The sequence below is a fragment of the Cololabis saira genome, chromosome 15 (assembly GCF_033807715.1).
Source record: "Cololabis saira isolate AMF1-May2022 chromosome 15, fColSai1.1, whole genome shotgun sequence".
In the NCBI taxonomy this organism is placed as follows: domain Eukaryota; kingdom Metazoa; phylum Chordata; class Actinopteri; order Beloniformes; family Belonidae; genus Cololabis; species Cololabis saira.
In genome coordinates, this window is record NC_084601.1 from 41304601 (window position 1) to 41331667 (window position 27067).

Consider the following 27067-nt stretch of genomic DNA (forward strand, 5'->3'; position numbering starts at 1 on the left):
GAGTAAAATAACTATAACTCACTTCATTTTCAACCGATTTTCATGCGGTTTTCTTTGTTACAAACGGCAGACATGTAGTTATGATACAGGATGCTTCATGTACGTTAAAAATGCAGGCTTTCATGCTAAAATACGTTCTGCAGGTAGTCACACTACTGGTTATGTTATTCAGGTATATACACACAGGTATATATATATATATATATATATATATATATACACATATACACAATACAAAATACAGTATAGCATATTAATGAATGTATTAATATATTTTAGTAGCAGACAGAACAAACTTAAAAACAAAAAACATAAGGGATGACAGCATACAATTGTCTTAATGGAGAAAAAAAGAAACATTTGGTGTTATGAATGAAAATTATATAATAATGCAATCGCTATGATATATAATTTTATAATATAATAAAGTCAAAAATATATGAAATGAAGCAACATACAATAAGATAATACAATATGCTATATTACTGGGTACGCTAATATGATATAATAACATGTAATATAATATGGTATAATAGATTAATATAATATCATCGTTTCTGTTATACTATAACATGTAATAAGGGGTAACAAAAAATAAGGTACACTATGATAATAATGATGATAATAATAATAAAAAGATTGTTGAGTTGAGTTTATTTCATTTACACTATTTACATTTTTACCAACTGTTCTTCACACTTCACAACAGTTCTGTTTCTCTCTCTGTCTGTTTCTCTCACAGAGCCACTGTATTTTCAGTGTTTTTTTAAATGAGGAACTCATAAAAACATGACTCTACTTGCTCACATCACACACACATACAGAGACAATCATGGCGGTACAGATGAGAGGATAGTAGTTGAAATCAGATCATGATCATACAGTACAGCTTTATCTCATGGTCCAGAATGTATGATATTATATTAATCTATTATACCATATTATATAACTGTTATTATATCATATTAGCGTACCCAGTAATATAGCATATTGTATTATATTATTGTATGTTGCTTCATTTCATATAGTTTTGACTGTTTTATACTGATATACTGATTATATAATTTCCTTTATAACACTAATATACAATTCCTCACACACACACACTCCTTCCAAATGTTTCTTTTTTTTCTCCATTATGACAATTGAATGCTGTCATCCGTTATGTTTTTTGTTTTTAAGTTTGCTATGTCTGTTATATAAATATATTAATACATTCATTAATATGCTATACTGTATTTTGTATTGTGTATATTGTGTGTGTGTGTGTATATATATATATATATATATATATATATATATATATATATATATATTTATATATATATATATATATATATATATATATATATATATATATATATATAATATATATGTGAGTATACCTGAATAACATAACCAGTAGTGTGACTACCTGCAGAACGTATTTTAGCATAAAAGCCTGCATTTTTAACGTACATCAAGCATCCTCTATCATAGCTACATGTCTGCCGTTTGTAACAAAGCAAACCGCGTGAAAATCGGTTGAAAATGAAGTGAGTTATAGTTATTTTACTCATGCATACACCTCCTTCCTCAATAGAAGTGAACGCACTGGAGTCAAAGCGCCACCGATCCAAGATGGCGGCCACGCCCGACGTTCTCAGGCAGTCAATGCGGCGTCTATGTATATATGTCTATGCGGCTGCAGACCCGGAGGCAGCAGATCTGAGCAGCAGATCTGAACCGCAGTTCTAGACGTCACAGAGCCCCCTACTGGATGACTGTAGAACTGCAACTAGTAGAACTGCACTGCAACTAAATCAGCGTTCCACCTTAATAAATATATGAAGATTTAATTGATAATGAGGCATGGAGCTTAAATATGAAGATTTAATTGATAATGAGGCTCAATATATGAAGATTTAATTGATAATGAGGATGGAGCTTATAATTAAAGAACTTACTTCCAGGGTAAACGGCAGGGATTCGTAGCTCATTCAGCACTATTTCAGATGTCATTTGTAGAGCATAGGTCTTTGCTGGTAGGCTCTTTTTTTTTGTGGCAAGAGATTTAGATCATAGGCAGCACCAGTAGGCGCAGTTAAGACTGTTATCAAATTAAGGTGAAATTTTAAATTATTTCTTTAAATCATGAATGAGGCAATATAAAAAAATTATTCTATACTTGTTTTTAGCCTAATGACAATAAATATATATTTAAACACTGAGCAACCATAAACATCATAGATAATGTCGTGATTGAGGCTTGGTATTTTACCATGTCTCTGCAGGACTGTTATATGCACAGAATTATAAAGGTGTTGCAATTGCGTGAATATGAAAAGAGACTGGGACAGAGAAGATGACAACTGTCTTGCCACTGACAGAGAGGACTAAGATGTGGCGTTTAGTGGGATATATTACCCCCAAAACTTGAACAGCATTGATCAAACCCACTACAACATAGTGTATTTGGGTGTCAAGTCCTCACTTTTGTTGTAGTAATTGTTAAAAAAAGAAATAAAGAAATAAAAACACTTTGATATACTGAAATGGTAAGTATGGTAGTATTAAGTCCAAAGTTCCCAAACAGAACAATATAACATTTATTTAACAATATAACTTGGGGTAAACAATTGTCTCATCTTGATGAAATGTACAGTATATAATATATATTCAGTGCAGGTGCAGTCACATCCCACATTAAGGAGCGGTTGGTGCCAGGGGGGTGGTGGTGGTTGGTGACAGGGGGGTGGTGGTGGTTGGTGCCCGGGGGTGGTGGTGGTTGGTGGGACTGTAGGGTTGGAACCTGGTTTCTTCTTGCACCAATGTATATGTTTAATAAAATCGTCTTTCCGTTTTATTGTTGAACTGCAGTATGGACAGTGATAATGCAGCTGCGGCCGACATCCCAGTCCACATCTGTGAATGGTGTATTCTTAAACATAAGCACATAGATATAAATATTATTATATAATCAGTTTTCCATTACAAATTGTCACTTAAAAATACAAATCCTGCATCAACAATGAAGTTCCAGCATGCACTACATGCACACACACAGGGAGAATGTTTTCAAACTTTACCTTCATGGCTAACAGCTCTGTTAAAATGAAGATCCATGTGTATCTGACATTTGTTCAACGGGGAGGGGTAGTAAACTGTAGGGCTGCAGAATGGACAGTGGTAGTTATTGCAGCATGATGTGCATCTGTGAAGTTGGGGCAAGGCCCTTCCTTTCTGGATTGTTATGTGTACCTAAAAAAAGAGTGTTCAATTAGTCCAAGTTAATATTTTTACACTGTTTTACAGACAAAACTGGGCCAAAACCTAATAACGGACAAATATACATTTTCATCTTATGCACTGGATTAACTAAATTTCTGTCCACAAAATATCTAAATATAGGCTATATAGTGATATAAATGTGAATAGTTATATAAACACACATAATGTATAATATGAATAAAAAGATAAGTTAAGATATTCCTTCAATTGTCCCACAATGGGGAAATCCACAGTTACAGCAGCAACGGCACAGTTGATTGAAGAGTAGCAATAACAAACAATATATGAACAATGAATTATTGGGACGAAAAAAATAACAACCCTAACAATAATAGTAAAAATATATAATCAATATAATAACCATGACATTATTTACAAGATTAATCTTGGTAATGATTGGTAATATACCAGAGATCATGTTCTTATTGCACATAATAAATGAAAAATATATATTGCAGACAATAGAAATTGTGCCACGTATTAGTAGTATTCATGCTACAAAATTAGTCATAAAATTGGAGCTAGTTCATGTTTATATATATATATGTTTATATATATATATATATATATATATATATATATATATATATATATATATATATAAATAGGACCTTCATGCTTTTCTCATGTAATGTATCGTGGCAAATAGAGTCATTAACGTTAATTTCTCTGTCAAATTTAACTTAACAATATAGTTTGTGGATCATGTTAGGCATTTCACTGATTGATTAAATCACTTTTGCAGACCAATTAAGTGCCAATACATCTTGAAAAGAATACACAAAAAATGTGATTCACGGTAATACTCACACTCCGGTCGTCATCCATCTTGAGAAAAGGAGAAAAGAGCACGCTGCCGGAAAAAAACGAGACGTCTCGATCTGAACTGTTGATTTAGTTGCAGTTATAAAGTAATCCAGTAGGGGGCTCTATGGCGCCTAGAACTGCGGTTCAGATCTGCTGCTCAGATCTGCTGCCTCCGGGTCTGCAGCCATACCCTTCTCCGGGGATCCGCTGCTTCCCTGCCGCGGTGGACGCCATGATCCTCGGTGTGTCGGGGGTTCGAGCCCCGGAATATCAAACCCGAGCGGGTCAAACAGCAGCTTTTAACGATACATGGTGGTCTTTATATCTATATCTTTCTATATTCATATCTATGTATCGCAGAAGCTCCACGGGGCGTCCTAGTTTATATGTCTATGGTTTGTAGAGCAACATTTGCTAATAAAGTTTTTTAAATAAAGGCTCCATAACCCGGAAGTGCTGCCGCCATGATTTCCAACGGAGTCCTATGGAAGCGTCGCCTCTGTTTTATCCACTGCTCTGGTTCAGACCAGAGAAACTCCCGTTACATTGAAGATTGGAACATTCTGGAAGAATGCAAACGGAGAAGGAGAAAGACCAGGACCAGGACCAGGTAAGTTTTTGTTTGAAACCTTTAAAGTTTATTTAGTGAGTCTAACAATGTTGCAAGTGTCGAGCCGCAGCCACGTGCTGAACATGGTAAAGGTGTAACTTCAACTCTGAGGTCTAACATCAACTGTAAGACCACATTGTCTTCCAGTTGACCACATGGCCCCAAACAAAGAAACCGAGACAATGACCCATCTGGTTTCAAACAGAGCACCAGCATCACTCATACGTAGTTTTTGAAAACTTAATCTACACTTATTTTTATGCCATCTTCTTCCTTCAGGATTATTTTGTGACCCAAACCATATTCATCACCAAGAGATAGAGAACTTTTATTTATTTAATTTTTTATTTTCATTTTGTACATGTAAAAAAACAACAATTAAAAAGAAGATAAGAAAAAAAAAGAATTTCATACTTTAACACTTACTATCTTAATTTACATGTAAAAAGGAGTAGGAAGAAGTGTAAACTTATTTAATCCTACTTCCATTCAATAATCATTTATTAACACGTATTTATAATAACTAACTATAGTATAATTATACTCACACATTTACCTATACATACATACACACAGTTGAGTATTTCTATATATTTGTACACACACGCCCATATAAATATTTAAATATACTTTTTTGCACCATAGTATGTATGTATGTATGTATGTATTAGGGGTGTAACAATATATCGTGCCACGAAATTTCGCGATACAAAAACACCACGAAACGTGTCGTGGAGGTGACAAAGTCGCGATATTGGGTTATTAATATTAATTTGTTGTGTTGACTAGTAACGGGCATCCGACCGCGCGTGCCGACCGCGTCTCGACCCACGGACCAAAATCTTCCTCTGCTCAGAAGAAACTAGTCCCTTTTTGTGGTCCCGATCACGGGACTCTAGCGGGGTTTTGAGCTCTGAACTTTTAAGTCTGGTGTAGAAAGAAGCCTTACCTTATTAAATTAAACCTTTTTCGGGTCGTGAGTAGGACAAACACGGGGACAACTTCTGCTGAGTTCCAGTGTACTTTAATGTCCCTCAACAGTGTAGGATTTTAGAACATCAACACAGCACCTAGTGCCGTACTGTGGCGTATCACTCCGCCCAATCTAAAACAGACTAATCACTACAGATAAACTGACTAGTGTCATTATAGTCCCTGATTTACATCAGAATATAAAGAATATATTTATAAAATAATGAACCCTGAATTAGCAAAATAACCTTCTTAACAAAAATAAATCTCCTCTTACACTTATAAGGTGAGCATGAATCAATCTTTTTTATGATGTAAAATTGTATGTAATTATTTACTTTTATTTATTTCATTTTAGTTGTTAAATTTCTGGAAAAGAAAAAAGTCAAATCATACATGAGAGAAACTATTCAGTTTGTGGCTAAATATTTTTATTGTAACTGAACTGTAACAGAAGATCATAATGCAAACCTGACATTTACTTTTAGTTCAGTTTGTGGAAAATGGTTGGCCTGGCTTTCTCTTTAAAACTTAAACAGTTATAAAGCATTACAAACTGTAACAATAGGGCAAACGTACAGCATTGTTTTGTATTTTGTGTCTTTAAAATAAAAGACAATGTTTTCCAGTCATATGTTCCTCATTCAAGGTTGTTAAAAAAATACTGCTATAATATCGTATCGTATCGTTATCGTGACCTCAATATCGTGCATCGTACCGTATCGTGACATTAGTGTATCGTTACACCCCTAGTATGTATGTATGTATGTATTTCTGTACATAAATATAAACCAGTCTACCCAATAGTGTTATATCAGGCCCCTAAAGGCGCTAAACCCCTTCCTCTTTGTACCTTGTGAAAATCATGTTTTTATATTTGTTTTTAAACTGGTTTAATGCTCACTGGCGTCCGTGCACTCAGTATGCTCTGGCGACTGTTTACCTTTGGAGAATACGCACGTAATAATAAATTAAACTTGTAATGCACTTTACATTCAATGAAGCTCAAAGTGCTACACTTAAACTATTAATCATTCATACACATTCTCAACGGTGGTGGTAGCTACGTTTTGTAGCCACAGCTGCCCTGCAGACTGATGGAAGCGTGGCTGCCATACTGCGCCAAACGGCCCCTCCGACCACCACCAACATTCATACACATTTAAACACTGATTGCATTGGCTGACAGGAATTATCAACCCTTCTTTCAAAAGTTTACAGTCAATAGAAGAGAGAGGTGGTCTCCAAAATAAATCAGACCAAGCTTTCCGGGGAAGAAAGACGGCCGGCTCCCTCCTGACGTTTCAATTCTGCTTCCCAGGTTTCCAGAGGAGAGTTAGGAGGATTCAACTCCGTGAGGCAAAGCTCCAATCTTGTTGCAGCGGTCTCAGGACCTGAGGCCCGTAACACTGACACCAAGGTAAGGTCCAAGAGACACCGGCCATCAGCAGGCCCACAGAGCCAGGGGGGGCAGGTCTAGAGATGGAGGACATCATCACCACATTTTTGTTCTTTATCAATTTTGATTTATTTCCATTATCAATGTTAACAAACACATTTAAGACTAATTCCTCAGATCCACGGATCAGGAAAGAAACTGTCAAATAGAAAATAATAACGGCAATAATGATAATACTAAAGAGGACAAAACAAATTAATACAAAAACAAACATATAATAACTATTCAGAAAGATCGAACAGATCCTGTGCACAGTTATGTAGAGTCACTTCTTTCCTTATATGACAACCATTTTCCCCAGTTCATTATAAAGAGATCTTCTTTCATTTTCAACTTGTATGTGAGATGTTCCATCACCGGTATTTCATCTATAATTGACATCCATTGTTTGCTACTGGGGGGATCAGACTTGAGCCGGTTTTTGGTAATGGCCTTCTTCCCAGCCACTAGGAGAATCTTGACCAGATATCTGTCTCCAACATATTCCCATCCATCCAAATGTCCAAGGTACAGAATAAGACAGGATCACATATCCCAGTACATTACAGAGAACTGAGTGACATTCCCCCAGAAGGGCTGTACATTTATACATTTCCAAAATATGTGTGTGTGATCTGGATCCATGTGGTTACACAATCTCCAGCATGGTTGGTGAGTATTTATCTGTTTAGCTCTGATTTTAGGTGTGATAAAATATCAAATTAAGTTCCTCCAATTAAATTCTCTCCATCTCTGAGACTGTGTAGTATGTCGGATTGTTTTCCACAAATCATACCATTTGCCCTCTGGAATCTCTTCACCCAGCTCCCTTTCCCACTTTGCTTTAACATACAATGTTGATTTTATTCTGGAGTCCATTAAGCAGCCATATAAAACAGATGGCATGGCTATATGCCCTAGCCAGTAGTTTTATGATAGGATGTATTTTATACTCATATTTTTGATATAATAGTCCCTCATTTGCAGGTATCTAAATAAGTCCTGATTAGTTAGATCGTGTGCATTTTTTAGTCCCTGGAAGCTTTTCATTTCACCCTTTTTAATAGTTGTGCACATGGCTGTAATTCCTCTTTCTGCCCACTGTTTAAATCTCCCATCAAGTTTTCTTGGTATAAATGTATCGTCAAATACAATCCATTTTAGCAATCCTATTTCCTTACCAAGTTTTAATTGTTTCACCAAGGAATACCATGTTTCTAAAGTGAATGAAATCACTGGGTTAAATTATGTTCTCCTCTTATGCGGCTGGGGGTCTCTATTTCCCCAATATTCGTTTGAATTGTGTTTTTGGATATGGAGATTTCAATATCTTTCCATCGAGCTACATACCCCTTATCACACCAGCTGATTAGATGACGCAGTTGAGCGGCATGAAAAGACGCTTTTAGGTTTGGGAGTGCCATTCCCCCTTTGTCTTTAGACAATTATAAAGTGGTATAGCGTATTATGGGTCGTTTGCCTCCCCACACAAACCTTAATATGCATTTATCCCATTTGTTTAATTGTTCTTTCGATATCACAACCGGTAAAGATAAGAACACATATAGCAAACGTGGCAGGATGTTCATTTTAACCACATTTAATAATAATAATATAATAATAATAACTTTATTTATCCGTTAGGAACTTCATTTGTGGAAAAGCATCAGCATCAGTGCGTGTACAGATAACATATGCAACAGGACAGTACAGAAACAAACCAAACAATCAATATAAAGCAACATACATTGGGCAATCACAAATACTGCTGGACTTAGATGCTGTAAAACCATAGCATAGATAAAATACGAGAGAAAGAGAGATAAAAAATATAAGTCCCCCGTTAAGTGCGTGATAAATACAATGATTTTTTAAAAATATGTATAAAAGCGGGTACAAAAATGAATAGGTAAGATCAGCTGTTTATGAGTCTGATTGATGAGGGCACGAAGCTTGACATGGCTGTTTGTCCTGAATTGTAGTGATCTGTAACTGTGACCTGAAATTTATCCTATCAATTAATCCCAGTGGATAGGTTATCCATCTATTAATGTATTCCCTTACGTTTTTATCAATGTGTTCATATTTGCTTCTATATAATTTAGAAAGGTCTTTTATGCCCAAATATTTTATTGATTTAGTTTCCCAGTTTATCTGCCATTCCCTCAGTTCTTGATTAGGCGAGCAATTAAACATGAGAAGTTGGGTTTTAAGTATATTTACTTTATAGCCTGAATATAAACCAAATCTTTCTAGAGTTTGTGTAAGCTGCTTGAATGAACAACTGGGTTTTTTTCAAATAAATCACAATATCATCTGCAAACAAACTTATATGTTTTTGTTCATTTATATCTATGCCTTTTATTGAGGGGTCTTGTCTAACCATCTGGGCCAACGGCTCAATGTGCAGGGACTAAGGCAGCAGCCCTGTCTAGTTCCTCGTTCTAAGGTCAATCTTTCTGACAAAGAGCCATTCACTTTCAGCCTAGCTGTGGGTTTGTTATATATAGACCTGATACACGCAATTGACTTATTATTAAATCCACATTTTTCCAGAGTTAAGTATACAAATTCCAAATTAACTCTATCAAATATTTAATACTGATATCAGTCTATAATTTTGGCAATAGTCCTTATCTTTTAGGGGCTTGGGAAGAAGTGTAATTATTTCTTCAGTCCAGGAGGGGGGGGATTTTATTATCACTCATAACCCAATTGAAATTACTGTGGAGTAGTGGTGTTAGTTCTTCACTAAACTTTTTATACCACTCAGAGGGAAATCCATCGCTACCAGGTGCTTTATTTGATTTTAATTTGCCAATTGCTTTCCAAATTTCATTGTTATCCTTGTTGTTACTTGTTCATTTTGTTTTGTGCCTATTGAAGGTAGGTCTAGGGAGTTGAGGAAAGTTTTAATATTTTCCTGGTTCAAATCTGACTATTCAGTTTAGAGTTCTTTGTAATAATCTTTAAAGATATTTTCAATTTCTTTTGGTTTATATTTGGGCTGATTTGTTTTGGGGTCATACATTTTACTGACTGTAATTTGTGCTTGTTGTTTTCATAAACATCTCGTCAATAATTTCATTGCTTTGGGACCTGATTCATAATAGTTCCGTTTTAAATATCTTGCTTTCATTTCTATTTCATATTTGAGTTAGGGCTGTGCGATATATCGAGTATAGTCGATGTATCGCGGCTTCTACTCTGTGCGATGTACAAATTGACTATATCGTGAATATTCAAGTATATATTGTCACGTATTTGCTTTTAGCCGCGGGCAATTAAATTACAGGCTTTTTGCACGCTCTCGTCTCTCCTTCTCAGAGACATAAAACAAGCGCACCTAGTTACATACGTCAGTTACATACTGTCGTGCGTGCATCGTTATACGACCAGCAGCTGGTGTCGGCACTAGGGTTGCCACCTTTCAGAAATAGAAATAAGCCCTGATTTCAGCAGCGCAGGAGTCAAGAAAAAGCCCCAAAACTTCTAAACTTTATATAAAATTTTATTTTATATGAAAAAAACAAAATGCTTTGATTTAAAGTTTAAAGTGCTTTAATAGCATTTAACTTTCATGACTGTAGAGACAGCCAACAATACTAGCAACTGAAATATCCTCCTATTAGGGGTGGAACGGTTCACAAAATCCACGGTTCGGTTCACATCACGGTTTTGTGGTCACGGTTTTCGGTTCGGTTCGGTTTAGTTTCCTTTGTTTAGAATCAACACAAAAACAATGTCAACATATTTCAACTCTGAAATTTTTAATTGAAAGATGAGTTTTCTTCAGTCTTAAAAATAAAAGTACAGTGTTTGAAATACAAAGAAATAATGCTGGATTTCTTATAAAAACGTATCACTGCGCCATCTAAAATAACAAAATAAATAATTTTTCCACTTGAAATTAAAGTGCACTGCAGTGTTTGAAATACAAATAAATAACGCCGGATTTCTTATAAAAACTTAAAGTGTCACTGTGCCATCTAAAATAAAATAATCAGTTTGCCACTTGAAATTTAAGTGCAGCATACACCAAAACTAACACATACACTGCACTATTCAACACTGCTTTGCTCATGTTTTCATGTTCTTTTGCAAGAAGATCAATTTGTCCACATTTTCTGCTAAGAGACGAGATCTACTTGCAGTGACAATGTCCCCTGCAGTGGAAAAAATTCGCTCACTTGGTACAGATGTACCTGGGACTGCAAGGTAACGTCGTGCTAACTTAGCAATGTGAGGATACTTTTGTTCGTTGCTTTTCCACCAAGCAAGTGGATCTGCATCCACAGGAATGCAGCCTGTGACCCTGTATGCTGTGATTTCCTCCTTAATGATGTGGGACAAAGGCTTGGTGGCTCTCTCCTCTGTTGTAAAGAGCTCTCCAAAGAGCTCTGCCATAGCAGATTTTTTAAGGGGAGGAGATGACATCCCTGATGCCTCTGGCTCTCCAGCTGAGGATTAACTGGCCATCTGGGCTTCTCTGGGTTGACCCTGCATGATAAAATGACAAATAGCATAGTTGTTTTAAAAATATTGATAACTAACACTTTCATAGCAGCAAAGACACAAAAATCATTCTCTTCATTGTTTCTCATCATTGTTTAGTTTAAAAAATAGAGAAATTGTTATGATGATAAAATAGGTAAAAATTAGTTTAAATTCAGTTATAATTACAAAATAAAATAAAAAACAATACCTTCAATTTCCATGATCTCTCTGGTGACATCACGGTAGATCTTCTGAACAGAGGCTTCTTCCAAGTAGGGCAGGGACTGGAATCTTGGATCCAGTGCTGTGGCTCTGTGCAGATAGTCCTGAAGTTCAGGGTTCCCATATCTGCCCTCCAGGTCTTTAGTGATGGCTGCCTTAACATCTTTGGAGGTGGAGCTGTCCTCTTCACTTGGTGTCATGGATTTCAGTATCATCTTCTGCAGAGGGATGATCATGGACACTGAGGGAGATGTTTCTGTGCTCATCAGTGTCGTCACAGTCTTTAGAGGTTTGAGAATCTTTATCAGATCCTCTGCCAGTTTTGCCTCACTGTCAGTCAAAACAGCAATGTCCTTGACATTCTTCTTCATATCCTTGTCCATCGGAGCAGAATAGATGGCAGCCTGCTGTTCTACATAACGCTCTAACATGTCATATGTTGTGTTCCAGCGTGTTGTGACATCATGAATTAATTTGTGAGCTGGTAATTCCAGCATCGCCTGTTTGAGTTTGAGGGCATGGCTGGCTGTTGTACCGTATTTTCACGACCATAAGGCGCAACTTTTTTTTTTTTTAAATGTGCCGGGCGCCTTAAGAAACGGTGCGCCGTGTCTATTACCTGAATTACGGTAATGTAAGGCCGGCCATGAGAACGGTAAAGGGAGAAGGGGGCGGGTGAAGCTGAATGAGACCATCCACTGAGCTGTTTAATGCGAAACAGAAGATGAAAACTTTTAAGGATTTGCTTGATGTGTAAAGTGAAATAAAATACAATCAAACTAAGTTTTGCTCCCGCTCTATTTAAATAAGCACACTTGTTCTGCAGCGCGCGTGTGTTTTGCATGTCGGAACCGGTGACTTTCCCCGGTTAAAGCAGCGGCTGGAGCAGCGCGGTGATGGGCGCTGCTGCAACCCGACTTCCTGGTTCCCCAAGCGGTCCAATCGACCTGGTTCCCGGCCGCTTTGCGAGCAGAGATTTCTGGGGTCTGTCTCAGGTCTGATCAGCTTCACCCTCCGAAATTTGCAGCCAAATCTGTCGGTTACAAACCCGGTACCGGACCCCGACATGCGCGGGTGTGTATTCGCGGCGACACACACAGATTCTCATTTATGTAGCGCTTGACTGGCGCAGCTGATGGACAGAAACCTATGGTGATTTTTAAAAGAAAAACTTTGCATAAGACGTTTCCAGCCGGAGTCATTATAAGGACGAATGGAAAGGGGGGGCTGGATGAAGGGATGATGATGATCAGGTGGCTGAGACAGGTCTGGAAATTCGGACTGGAGCTCCTGTCGGATACAAACCCCGGTACCGGCTCCCCGACAGCGCGTGTGTGAGCGGGTCCAGCGCGGGGGAGCAGACGGGGAGCGGACCCGGGACCAGCGCGGAGCGGGACCCGGGACCCGGGACGCGGGACCCGGGACCCGGGGCGCGGGACCCGGGACCGCCGCGGTCGGGATCCGCAGCACAACGCAGCACAACGGGGTATGAAACGTTTATTTTCTTACCTTTATTTATTCAGGGGTCTGTCCCAGGTCGGAACAACTTCACCCTGCGAGATTTTCAGGCAAATCTGTCGGTTTGATCTCTGGTAGCCTAACCAAGATGCAGAGGATGCGCTCAGGAGCCGCCAGGCTCCCGCCGCGGGTTTGCCGGGCCAGGGCGCACCATCCCCGGGGCAGATCCGGCCGAAATGCCGCTGGTCTTTCCCCGGGAGCCCCTGCTCCCATACAGGTGGGTGGCTTCGGTCCCAGCCGGTCCGAATAGGTCACATTCCCGGTTAAAGCCGCTGTGACGCGCGCTGCTCCACCCCGCTGGGGAGAGACGGGCTCTGCGCGGGGGAGGATCCGCACAACGGGGTATGAAAAGTTTATTTACTGTTGTGCAGAAAGTGACTGACACCGAGGAAATTCGGACTGGCGCAGCTGAATTAGCGGAGCTCTTTAATGCAGAAACAGAGGTTTTGCTCCCGCTCTATTTTTTAAATAAGCGCTTGTGTGCTTGTGTGTGCGTTCTGCATGTGTGTGCGTTCTGCAGCGGGTGTGTGTGTTTTCCGGCCGGCGTGTTTTGCGGCACGCGTGTGTGCAGCTCTGCTCTGTAGACTGCGCCTTTTGGGTCGGTGCGCCATATGTATGTTTTAAATCTAAAAATGACACACAAAAATGAGGGTGCGCCTTTCCACACGGTGCGCCGAATGGTCGCGAAAATACGGTACTCTTATGGAAAAATGCTACCACCTTCCTAACTCTTCCCAGGAGTCGGGATACCTGATTTACTGATACTGCATTCTTGGCTGCAAGATTAACAGTATGTGCAAAGCAGCCAATTTGTGGCCCCAGTCCAGCTGTTACATTGACTGCATTCACCATATTTTTTGCATTGTCTGTAGTAACAGGGATTGTGCTGCTGCCCCTTTCCAACTTCCATTCTGTCAGTGCTTCTGTCAGTGCTTCAGAGAGATGCTGGCTTGTATGGCTGTCATATAGGGGGCGGGTCTGTAAAACGGAACTTTTTAGCTCCCACTCTGAGGTAATGTGATGGACAGTTACAGTCAGGAAACTTTCAGTAGCCCTGGAGGTCCATCCATCGGTAGTAAGGGCTACACACGCTGCTTCAGACAACTCTTTAACAATTCCTCTTCGTGTCTCTTCATAAAGTGCGGGTATTACCGTGTTGCTGAAGTATTTTCGGGAGGGGACGTTGTATCGTGGCTCAAGCGCTTTTAACATGCGCTGAAATCCCCCACCCTCCACCACGGCATAAGGCTGCATATCTTTAGCTATAAAACACCCCACTGCTTCGGTTATAGCTTTTGCCTTGTCGGACTTGTCATTTAAAGGTAGTTTAAAAGCTGCAGGGAGTACAAGTTGTTCTGTACCTCTCCTCTTTGTGCTGTCCAGTGACAGAGTGGGGTGATGTCTCTTCATGTGAGTCAACATGTTGGACGTGTTGCCGGCAGCGTAAATAACGCGGGTCGAACAATGCTTGCACACGGTGGTACTTTTGTCACCAACTTTCTTGCCGGCCTCGTATGTCACCCCAAACCCAAAGTGCCTCCACACTGCAGAGCGATATTGTGCTGCCGGTGCGTCTTCTATTTATGTTTTAACGCTGCCACTAGCCATCTCTACAACTCAGCTGCTAAACTTCTTCTTCGTGTGATTATTGCCGGCTGAGACAAGCAACCGCTACAACTGCATTCCGCCACCCGCAGGTGTGTCCCTGCTACTACACTCCATTACTTCCATTATGAAAAACTGATAAAGTTTCGCATGCATATGAACCGAACGGCACACACACGCACCGAACCGAAGCAGTTGTACCGAACGGTTCGGATTATTTTCATGAACCGTTCCACCCCTAATATAGACACATACACAGGCAGTTTACAATTATAAGTTAAATTACAGTGCTCCACCAGTGGGGATGACCTGAATGAAAGTGGAAAAATAGAGGGACTTACTCAGATTGTTACGCATCACATAGTCCAGCTCAGGTGGTAGAGCAGGTCGTCCAATGATCGGAAGGTTGGCGGTTCAAATCCTGCTCCGTCCCAGTTGCTGTCGTAGTGTCCTTAGGCAAGACACCTTACCCACCTTGCCCCAGGTGTGTTTGAGACCGCAGCAGAGCAGTTGGCTGTCATCCTGCTCTATGTGGCGATGGGGACAAGCTATAGCAGCCAGTTACAAGCTTGGAACATACACGCGCATGTCGTCAAGAGATTCATTTACCGAAATATCTGGAGTAAAGTTGGTGTCCACCCATCAGCACCATGACTGCTGTGTTTGCCCTGCATCTTCAGACGAGCACAGACATAAATGTTACACAGTTCTTTCCACTTGCTTGTATATCTTCATATCTGTACCAAGGACTGCCAATTTGCCGCCCGCTAATTTGACACGGATGTTTGTCACTGTGCAGTGGCAATGTCGATCATAAATATGAGGATGACAGCTCCTGCTCAGTCAGCCTCTCTCAAAAGAATTCAACAATTTCCCGACTTCCACGTCAAGTCACTCATGTTCAACTGGTCCTCTGAGCTGGACCAGCACCACTCGTGGGCGAACCGAGAACTGCAGGTTGCAGAGGCGTTCAGTGTTTTTTGGACAATGCAGATGTGTAAAACGAATCCAGGATACGCGTGTCGGCCATGCAAGGACATTCGCCCCCCTTAAGTCTCACCTGAAGGTCTCATACTGTTAAGGACCAGTCATAATAGAATATGTTTAACATCATTCCTCATAAGATAAACTTAATTGTTTCACAGCAAAGAACACGAAATGCAGCACTTCATTTAAACTGAAAAGGCCAAAATAATCTAAGTCATCTTCTCTGTTTTTTCAGAATCATAAAGTCAAAGGAAGACTCAAAAGATACTGCTGTGACCAGTGCAAGGAAGTCTTTATTACTTCATCAAACCTGAAGATCCATAAGAAAACTCACACTGGAGATAAATCGTACAGCTGTGATCAGTGTGGGGCGGCTTTTGCCCGGCAAGGTGATTTGACGACTCACCAACGTATTCACTCTGGAGACAAGCCTTACAGGTGTGATCAGTGTGGAGCGGCTTTTACCCACAAAGGTACTCTAACGAGTCACCGACGTATTCACACTGGAGACAAGCCTTACAGCTGTGATCAGTGTGGGGCGGCTTTTGCCCGGCAAAGTCAACTAACGAGACACCAACGTATTCACTCTGGAGAGAAGCCTTACAGGTGTGATCCGTGTGGAGTTGCTTTTGCCCAGCAAGGTGCTCTAACGAGACATCTACGTATTCACACTGGAGACAAGCCTTACAGGTGTGATCAGTGTGGAAAGGCCTTTGCCCTGCAAGGTGTTCTAGCGACACATCAACGTATTCACACTGGAGAAAAGCCTTACAGATGCGATCAGTGTGGAGCGGCTTTTGCCCGGCAAGTTCATTTGAAGACTCACCAACATATTCACACTGGGGAAAAGCCTTACAGGTGTGATCAGTGTGGGGCAGCTTTTGCCCGGCAAGATCATTTGACGAGACATCAATGTATTCACACTGGGGAAAAGCCTTACAGATGCGATCAGTGTGGAGCGGCTTTTGCCCAGCAAAGTGGTCTAATTAGTCACCAACATATTCACACTGGAGACAAGCCTTACAGATGCGATCAGTGTGGAGTGGCTTTTGCCCGGAAAGGTGATTTGACAACTCACAAACGTATTCACACTGGGGAAAAGCCTTACAGATGCGATCAGTGTGGAGCGGCTTTTGCCGACCAAGGTGCGCTAACGAGACATCAACGTATTCACACTGGGGAAAAGCCTTACAGATGCGATCAGTGTGGAGCGGCTTTTGCCGACCAAGGTGCTCTAATGAGACATCGACGTATTCACACTGGAGACAAGCCTTACAGATGTGATCAGTGTGGAGCGGCTTTTGTCGAGCAAGGTGCTCTAACGAGACATCAACGTATTCACACTGGAGACAAGCCTTACAGATGTGATCAGTGTGGAGCGGCTTTTGCCCAGCAAAGTACTCTAACGAGTCATCAACGTGTTCACACTGGAGACAAGCCTTACAAATGCGATCAGTGTGGAGCGGCTTTTGCCCTGCAAGGTCATTTGACGAGACATAAACGGATTCACACTGAATAAAAAGTGTACATTTGTGATCAGTGCTAAAATCATTTATTTTGAGAGTTCAGTTAAAAGGCACCAATTTAGTTTAGTTAATTTAGTTTGAAAGAAATAATTCTGGTGGTTCGATTGTGGGAAGGATTTTGAATATTTTTTTAAAAAAGCAGCAGATTCTTACAGCTGTAAGAGCTGTTCAGTTATAACCAGATTTGGAAAATTAAGTACAAGAATTCAATTCAAAAGTCTTTATTTTGAATATGATGGTAGTGTAAGTAACAGACATGCTCGAACATACTTGAACAATGAATGCAAGAGACTTTTTTTTTTTTGAAGCAGCAGCTTTTTATTGGATGTTGAGAAGCGGAATATGTTTGGTGTCCTGGAATGCCCTTAATTCAACTTTTCATATTAATTATGCTCATGTATCATGCTTGTTTATTAATTATGCTCATGTATTATGCTTGTTTTTGAATTAGGACATTTCCAGGCCAAGAGGTGGAATGATGGAAGAAAAAATAAGTTTTGTGTCCTGAAATGTCCTTAGTTCTCAAAACAGTCATATCAGCTATGCACCTGTTGTTTAATGTAACTGTGAGAGAGGCGCTTGTTCACACGGGAAGCTCAGTCCCGTGTGAACCAAGGCTTAGCGTGAGAGCTTGCGGGCGGGGGTTGAAGGGGCCCTTTCGCTCCCCCTCCGCGAGCTGTCATATAAAGACGGAGAAAGCCGGAAGTCGGGTCAGAGTCAGCTGCGGGTCTAGTGCACGGACGCCGAGCGGGTTGATGGCTGCTCTGCCCCTGGACTGTTCCGGCTCTCCAGTCCTTTGTGTGTCGAGGTAAGAGTTATCAAGCCTAGCCCCTGTGTAATTGTTTGTTGCTCTGCCATTTGCGGGGGATAACCTGACACAGTTATCCTAGCAAAGGGCAGTTGTGTGTGAGTCTTCTTTTTTTTGCTTGCTTTTCTGGCTGGTAATAAATGTATTCATATCTTATAGCAAAAGCGAGCGTGTGTCTGATTCATTTTTGCACAGCCGACCGCTCTCGAATTCTAAGTGAGATTTCTCCCAAAACAGATGTCTAAAATCTTAATGTATTGAGAAGTTACACAAATTAATATTAACAATTTTACACAGTGTAAACATATTGTGGTATACATGAGTATACATTTGCGGATCCCTGGGTGATTATTGCCATTTGCAGTTACATGTCCCTCTATATAAACACTATTTACCCTGTATACCCTGTATTCATCTATACATAAAAGCATACATTATTTACCGTGTACAATCTTATTCATTACGGGCATTCTCACACAAATATTTCTAGATGCATTAAAGCATATATATATATATATATATATATATATATAATACACAGATACACACATTTCCACATACATATACACCCACAAGTCCAATCCACCCCACCATCCCCTCACCCAGCGCAGAATGAGGAAGTCAGCCGTCCCGATCGGCCAGCACAATACAAATGATGAGAAAAGATATGAAAAATATTTGTTGGGCCACAGTCCGATATGAACTATGGATTGTGTGATTGTATGAACAGTTGAGGCCTTGGGTCACCTTTGAGGCCCAGTTCTGGGACCTCAGGCTGAGACCAGCCTCGAGTTTATGATACCTGACCGCATGGTTTGGAACAAAGGAAACCCCATGGACGCAAAGCTCAACCAGGATTTGCATCTAAGGCCCTGCAGGGATAAGGAACAGCCCCTGACTGGACACAGACCCCAAGCCACAGGGGGGGCCTTGACTTCCTGGGCCAGCTATAAAAGGAAAAGCTCTCTTCTCCTCGCTCTCTTCCCCTCTGCTCTGTCCGTTTCGCAGCGAGTGGCCCGCAAGTTTTCTGAGCCCAAAGAGGAGCCGAACCAGGGACCCTGCAGGCCTCGACGTGAACGCCTTTGGACCGACCTGGAGCTGAAGGAGGCCCAGCTGCTGTGCCCATGTATTCCCCTCATCCACACTGGTCCTCATCTGGACCAGAGAGAGAGAGAGAGAGAGACGCTCTTTATCAGGATCCCCTGCTGAGCGTAACTACTCTTTGTTTCATCAAGAAACACTGACCGGCCGGATCAAACCACTTTCTCTTCATTTACAAAGATTCACGTAAGAGGCTGTTCTGTATCTGGGCAGAGAAACTTAGTAACACATTTTAAAAGTTAGTTTTACGTTGTGAGCCGGACTGGTGATCCCGTCACAACTGTGCTCATTAGTTGAGTGTGTTTGTTTATCTTATTGTTTTCTCCCCTAATTCTGCTCCTGCTACCACCCACACCCCCCCTTCAGGTAATCTAAAGTTTTGTGTACATGTTTAGTTAGTTGTTGTTTTTGGGTAGTTTAGCCATCAGAATTTATTCCGAAGTGTTGTTTTACCATCTTCTCGACACTTGTGTAAATAAATTCTGATTAATTTGAATGAGAGAAGTTGTTTGTGCTTATTTGTCACAACTGTTGTTGCCAAGGCCTTTGTTCAAACTCCTCCCTTCACTATTATTCTGAAGAATAATCTACCTTGAGACTGATTTTTGCTGTTTAGTTATCTTTTTCTTGATTTAAATCAGGTGGTGCCCCGTTTTGATTAAGTCATTTTGATAATTCAATTTGATAATCTACTTTATTAATTATTAATGATTGTCCTTCGACAATCATTAATGACTCTTTGATAACTGAACCAGCACCTCCCCTGTGGCACAACATCAATTATATTAGAAATAAATGTATCGCTTTATATAAGTTGTCCTTTTGTGGTAGAATAAAATATCATCCACCACTGAGATGTCATAAGTGTGAAAAAAAAACCTTGAGAAAAAAACATTTTTTCCCTCTTTTTATAGCAGGCATTTAATGTTTCTTTTTCCTGTAAAGTTGGACATTTTAAAGTGTAGGTGAATTATTACTTAGGTGAATTACTTTCTTTTTCAACAAAATTAATTTCTGCATGAGACCCAATGCAAGAAAGAGATGGTCGACCTTCCTGTCCTGAGCACCAAGAAGAGGACTGGAGTGGTTTTCCAAGTCCAAATAATAACACTGTAAAGTCTCACGTTTCCACCAAGTTTCAAACAGGGCGTTTCACGTGTTAGGCTAACGTGATAACCGCTACACTACAGAAACTGACATGCTTTGACCTGCAAAGTCGGCGGGCATAACAAAAGAAATCCTGTAAAAAATTCTGCTACAAGTCTTGACAGCAAGATGGATACTGCAGGTTTTCTCCTGGCTGCTCTGAAAGACTCATTCTCTGAGATATATTTTATCTCTTCCTTTTCTTCAAGTCTTGACTTTGAAGTTATCTTCATATGAATCATATTAGAAATAAATGTATGGCTTTATATACATTGTCCTGTTGTGGTACAAAAAAAAAAAAACACCCACCACAGAGATGTCATGGGTGTGAAAACAATCAAGAAAAAACTTTTCTAAATCTTTTCTAAAGTCAGGTAGTTAATGTTTTTTTGTTATAAAGTTGTACATTTTAAAGTGTAGGTGAATGGAGAATGACTGACCTTTGGTCAGTTGTGGAACTGCAACAAATTTCATTTCTGCATGAGACCCAATATGAGAAAGAGGTGCTCAGCCTTCCTGTCCTGAGCACCAAGTAGAGGACTGGAGTGGTTTTCCAAGTCCAAATAATGCTATTGCAAAGTCATACATGTTTCTACCCAGTTTTGAACAGGGGCCCTTTCGCGTGTTAAGAGAACTTGATAACCACTACACTACGGACACTGCCATGCCCTGAAATCGGCGGGCCAAGACACTGTTACGTCCCAGACTAGGGGAACAGAGGCGCAACATAAAAATGAGGCAGCGAGAGACGGTTTACAACAAAAAGGCTGTATTTATTTTTGCACAGTTCAAGGTTTTCAATAAAAAAGTTTAAATCCGTGCTAACTGGGTGAGCACAACCAAAACAAAATGACGAAACGAAAAATGAAGCTTCTCTTCGGGGTAAACCTAGGCCAAAATAACAAACAAAAGAAACTACCTTCTCAACCAGACTACCTAAGCCCTGGGACGAAACAAAAGATCAAACAAAATTACAATCTCTGAGCCTAACTTCCTAAACTAACAAAAAAAGGGGATCAAATTAAATGGCGGTTTACCCTTACTGCTTCGGTATAAAATAAAAGACAGGCTACAGCCGGTTACAAAACCACACAGCTAACTCAAGCAAGAACTGCTCACAAGCAGACAGCAGACTAACACAGATTATCAAGCACAGAACACAGCGAGGAGGATTGCCACACTGAACAGTAGCAGCCCTCGAAATGCTGACTGAGGTGTGCTGCTTTTGAGGTGGACCAGCAGCTTTTGAGGTGGACCAGCTGCTTTTGTGGTGGACCAGCAGCTTTTGAGGTGGACCAGCTGCTTTTGAGGTGGACCAGCAGCTTTTCAGGTGGACCAGCAGCTTTTCAGGTGGACCAGCAGCTTGTTGTCAGTTCGCCAGTCTCATCTGCCCCAGCTGCGGAGGACCAATGGCTGCGGCAGGAGGCGGGACCTGTCAATCTGAACTGTCGGTAGGAAGAACAAGATGGATCAAAAAAAGGAGTGCTCACTCGCCCAAAAATACAGAAACAAAATATAAGTACAATTACACACTAAATCAAAGGCACTAACGGCTGGGGGCCGTAACAAGACTGATTGCTAAAATGCCCACAGCAAGATGGATACTGCAGGTTTTTCTCCTGCATGCTCTGAGAGGCTCATGCTGAGGGAAATATTTTATCTCTTGCTTCTCTCTGAACTACAGAAACTGACATTCTTTAAAATCAGTGTGCAAAAATTTTAATTCCATGCAAATAATCTATGGTTGCCACATTTTCCCGACAGCAAGATGGATGCTGCAGGTTTTCGATTACCTGCTTTGAAAGACTCATGTTGCGGGACATACCGTGGGGCAAATAAGTATTTAGTCAGCCACCAATTGTGCAAGTTCTCCCACTTAAAAAGATGAGAGGTGTTCAACTATGAGACACAGAATGGGGGGAAAGAATCCAAGAAATCACATTGTAGGATTTTTACTGAATGAATTGATAAATTCCTGGGTAAAACAAGTATTTGTTCACCTACAAACAAGCAAGATTTCTGCCTTTCACAGATCTGTAACTTCTTCTTCAAGAGGTTCCTCTGTCCTCCACTCGTTACCTGCATTAATGGCCCCTGTTTTAACTGGTTATCAGTATTGATAACCAGTAACACAAGTATTGAGATTAACTTTTGTTATTGATCAAATACTTATTTTAAACTATAATTTGCAAATACATTCTCTAAAAATCAGCCAATGTGATTTTCTGATTTCTTTATTCATTTTGTCTCTTATGGTTGAGATATATCTGTGATGAAAATTACAGATATATCTATACCTTTCTTATCTTATTAAGTGGGAGAACTTGCACAACCGGTGGTCTGACTAAATACTTTTTTGCTCCACTGTTATATATATATATATATATATATATATATATATATATATATATATATAAAAATACAAAAAGTCCCAAATGTATAAGACGAGTTTTTTCTTCCTTTATTTTGATCATAGCATTTGAAAGTTAAAGTTTGTTCAATTGGCTAGAAAACTAAAAAGCATCTCTTAAATAAATAAATAGAATAAAACATTTAACTTTTGCATTAGTGTTTTTAATTTTTTATGTTTTTTATGTGAGTGCGGGATGGGACATTGTAACGAGCTCGAGGACTTTTAATAAATACTTGAACCCGGGCTCCTCTACTGCTGCATATGGGCAGAGCCGTCTGGGGGCGGAGCATTCTCCATGGGCCTTATGATAGTCATTTTAATGTTCAACAACATCATCCTACCCATCAAACTACATTTATTCTCACTTTTATTGAGCCAAGCCTATAGGCCTATGCTGCAGAAAGCAGAGTAAAGTCACACACACACACACACACACACACACACACGCCTGCTGCCAATCACATGAAGCTGAAAACTCAGATAGTCACAGACTGACTCAGTTCCATCTTTGATACAGCTTAAATACAAAATACAAAAAACCTAACTGGTCTAAAATTACACCATCTATTTAGATAGATATAGACACAGCGGTCTATAACATCATTTCTGAGCTCTATAACAGAGAATAGACTCGGCGGTCTCGTTGACAACAACACAAAGCACATTAAAATAGGCAGCTGGTCAAAGCTACACAACATTCTGATAAATAAATTATTTATGAAGGTTACACTGACTCACTTGGGTAGTTGACTCTTCCATAACCCAAAATAATCCAGGTAACGTGGAAAACGGGGTAACATTCAAAACTTTGTACAAATTTAGTCCTCTTTTAAACTTTAGCGCTAATCTCCTTCACTGTGACTGTTAAGGCTGATTTATGGTACCGCGTTACACCAACGCAGCGCCTACGGCGAAGGTTGCGCGTCGCCGCATAACCTCGCCGTAGACTGCGCCGTACCCTACGGCGTATGCTCTGCGTCGATTTAACGCAGAACCATAAATCAGGCTTTACACCCAATCCGCGTTGGTTCACGGCCCTGATGCGTTCAGGACAGTTGTAAATTAAGAATATGAACATTTTATCGTTATTATAGCCTACAATTTATGATGATATATGAATTGCACATATATTTATTGATATGCACAGACTAGCACACATTTAGGTATGTAATGGAACGTTACTGTTGATTTTTATAAAGGGAAAAAAAAACGATGATTGATTTTTTTTTTTTTTTTTTTTTAACTCAGTCAGACGTATTCACCGTATGACTACGTGCACCGAACCGTGACAAATACCGTTACACCCCTAGTGTGTGTGTGTGTGTGTGTGTGTGTGTGTGTGTGTGTGTGTGTGTGTGTGTGTGTGTGTGTGTGTGTGTGTGTGTGTGTGTGTGTGTGTGTGTCACATGACTCAAACAAGCTTGGGGGTTTATGACCAAGATAAGAGTGTGTGTGTGAGTTAGTAGAAGAGGAGAAAACAATAAAGTAAATAAATGTGTTTGATCCAGGCCTGGTTTACAACAACTTGAGTTACATGCACAGTCTCCCGAACCAAGTAGAGACTTTTTTAAGTGAGGTCAAACTTGGGAAGTAACTGACTGTCAGACACACCACGTAAAGAAATACACATTTGGTCAAAAAGAATTGCAGGAGTACCCCACCTTGTGGCACGAGTGAAGAACAGCAAAGCATTAAAGCGACTAAAAGGAGAAGAACCAGACACTACCTCCCTCTCAAGCAGTCCACATCTCTTAGAAGAACTTTATGTGTGAATTAAGTTTGGTTAAGAAAAATTCAATGTGATTTTCTTTCTTTATTAAGCTACATGTCATTTAACCATTTCACCACCACAGTTGAACTATGAATGAATGAAACATCTCTAATCTTTCTCTCCTCCAAAGACAGATGAGTTTAGAGGCTCTGCTGGGATTTGAACCCAGGATCTCCTGTTTACTAGACAGGTGCTTTGACCAACTAAGCCAGTGATTCTTAACCATAGGGCCGCGGCCCACACTTGGGCCGCGAGCGCCATCTAGTGGGCCGCCAAAAAAAATTCAGTTTTGTACGTGTGGGCCGCGAGGGCCGCGGGACTGCATAGCAACTCCCAACCAAATGAGGAGAAGAAGACACTCAGCTAGCTGTACGTGTAATAGTAAGAGAAATGGTGTGTATTTACAGAGAAAATCCTTCATTTTGCACAGAGTAGGTTTAGATCCGCCAGGATTAGGGGTCGATTAATTGGGTCTGCGCCCAGAGCGAGCAAGCGCGGCGTGATCATTTATTCCGGCGCGTCCCCGCGGCCGGGGAGGTCGGCTGAGGCTGCCGCTCGGGCGGTGGGCTCCGTCGTTACTGGTGAAAGATGGTAGATGTAGATGCGTGGGCTGTCGTGTCTGCTGGACTGGACTGTTCGGGCTTTCGAAAAAGCATCGGAAAGTAACTGCTGCAGCGCGACCAGAGAGCTGCGGTGCGGGCTGTGCCCGTCGCAGCTGATCAGGCTCGGATGAACCCGACACACTGAGTCCTGACAACTTATTAATGTAAATAACTTAAAGTAAAATCAAACTAAGTTTTGTCCTCGCTGTATTTTTAAATATGCAACCCGGAATGGACAAATTCATCCTGTTCAGTCTTCCCACTGGGACAAAACCAGTGTCTCATACGTTCAGAGACCGTGGCGTTCAAAGTGCGAAAGTGAAACGCCACTGAAACAAAACACAAAGTTTTTCATCAAACATATCCACTCAAGTCTGAACTGAAGTCACAGAAAATAAGCTGACCATCTTAAACATGTTTGGGTCCACATACAGCTGTGAAGCAGCTTTCTCCACAGTGAACATAATTAAAACTAAATATCGTTCCAGGTTCATCAATGAGCACTTTCTCATGTGCATGAGAACCTGACACCATCCAGCCCAGATTTAAAGTCCTGACAGAAGAAATTAGAGCTCAGTTCTCTCACTGAACAACAGAAAGTGGGGGCAAAAGATTATAAGAGGGGAAGAAAGAAAAACTGTTAAATTGTTAAGATGTGTTTATATTAATTTAGTATAAAAATGTGTTGAGACAATTAACAAAGAAAAGGGGAAATTCAAACTGCTGGTAGAGAAATAAAATAAGATAGCATTTGAAAAATAAAATAAAATCTACTTTATTTTTAAGAGAAAAAAATATGTTTAATTCAAGTTAAACATGTTAATTGGCAAATATGTACTTTTTTTAATATAACAGTCAGATGCAGATGTTGATACAACTATGAGGCTACTTGAATATATATATATACACACACACACACATATATATATATATATATATATATATATATATATATATATATATATATATATATATATATATATATATATTATGATGTTCTGGACCTTCGCTTGTAAATTTTAGTAAATTTTCTGCTATAGAGTGTTTATATTTAATGGGCCCCGGGCCACTCTGTACTGAAAAAATTGGGCCCCCAGGTCAGAAAGGTTAAGAACCCCTGAACTAAGCCACAGGGCCTCTGTAAACTCTCAGTTACCTCGTCTCGTTTTGGAACATGTCTCTCCAGAACCTCATTTGGATGTTTCAGCATCTTCTGCTGCAAGGCCAGATTGACTTCCAGCACCTGGCGTCTCATGTACAAAGAGTGCATGGATTTAATTGTGAATCCTTGCATGGAATAAAATTAGCTCATGATCCAGTCTTCATCCTGGACCAGCAGAGTGACAGTCGTCATTAAGTGTCATTCGGTAAATGATGTCACTTTTAATGCCAAGTTGACATTGTTTGAGATTAAAAGTGACATCATTTACCAAATGACACTTAATGACACTTACTGACGACTGTCATAAGCATTCATAATGTGTCATGAAAGATGTTATGTCATGATTATGACAGCATCATGACAGTCTTATGACAACACATTCAAGTAAAGTGTTACCATTAACGGAGTTACTAACTGAGTTACTTTTTAATGCAGTAATTAATCATAATAACTAGTTACTATTTTTCAGTAACTAGCACAACACTGATCCTAACTCTAATCCCCACTCGCCAATGCACCCCCCCCCCCCCCCCCCCCAAAAATTGTTTTATCACCAGCTGCCACTGCTCTGTACAGTTTGTTTTTTTAACTTTTAGTGCAAATAATTTAGTT

At 40.2% G+C, this 27067-nt stretch overlaps 1 protein-coding gene, 1 long non-coding RNA gene and 1 other non-coding gene across 3 annotated transcripts in view; 1 reads left to right on the forward strand and 2 right to left on the reverse strand.

The window, feature by feature from the left end:
* Positions 1-17643, forward strand: part of LOC133460936 (zinc finger protein 845-like) — a 53413-nt gene extending 35770 nt beyond the window's left edge. The window contains exons 3-4 of the mRNA XM_061741651.1: positions 16316-16903; positions 17072-17643. Of these exons, the coding sequence (XP_061597635.1) occupies positions 16316-16903; positions 17072-17445 (962 nt within the window). The 3' untranslated portion in view covers positions 17446-17643. The remainder of the gene's footprint in view (positions 1-16315; positions 16904-17071) is intronic.
* LOC133460788 (uncharacterized) lies at positions 2759-4142 on the reverse strand. Its single transcript, XR_009784154.1, has 3 exons — positions 4081-4142; positions 3069-3240; positions 2759-2920 (listed from the first exon to the last, which is right to left on the reverse strand). It is a non-coding gene; the product is annotated as an uncharacterized LOC133460788 (long non-coding RNA).
* A 7192-nt stretch (positions 17644-24835) lies between the features above and the next one.
* Positions 24836-24909, reverse strand: trnat-agu (transfer RNA threonine (anticodon AGU)). Its single transcript has one exon. It is a non-coding gene; the product is annotated as a tRNA-Thr (tRNA).
* Positions 24910-27067: the final 2158 nt, after the last annotated feature.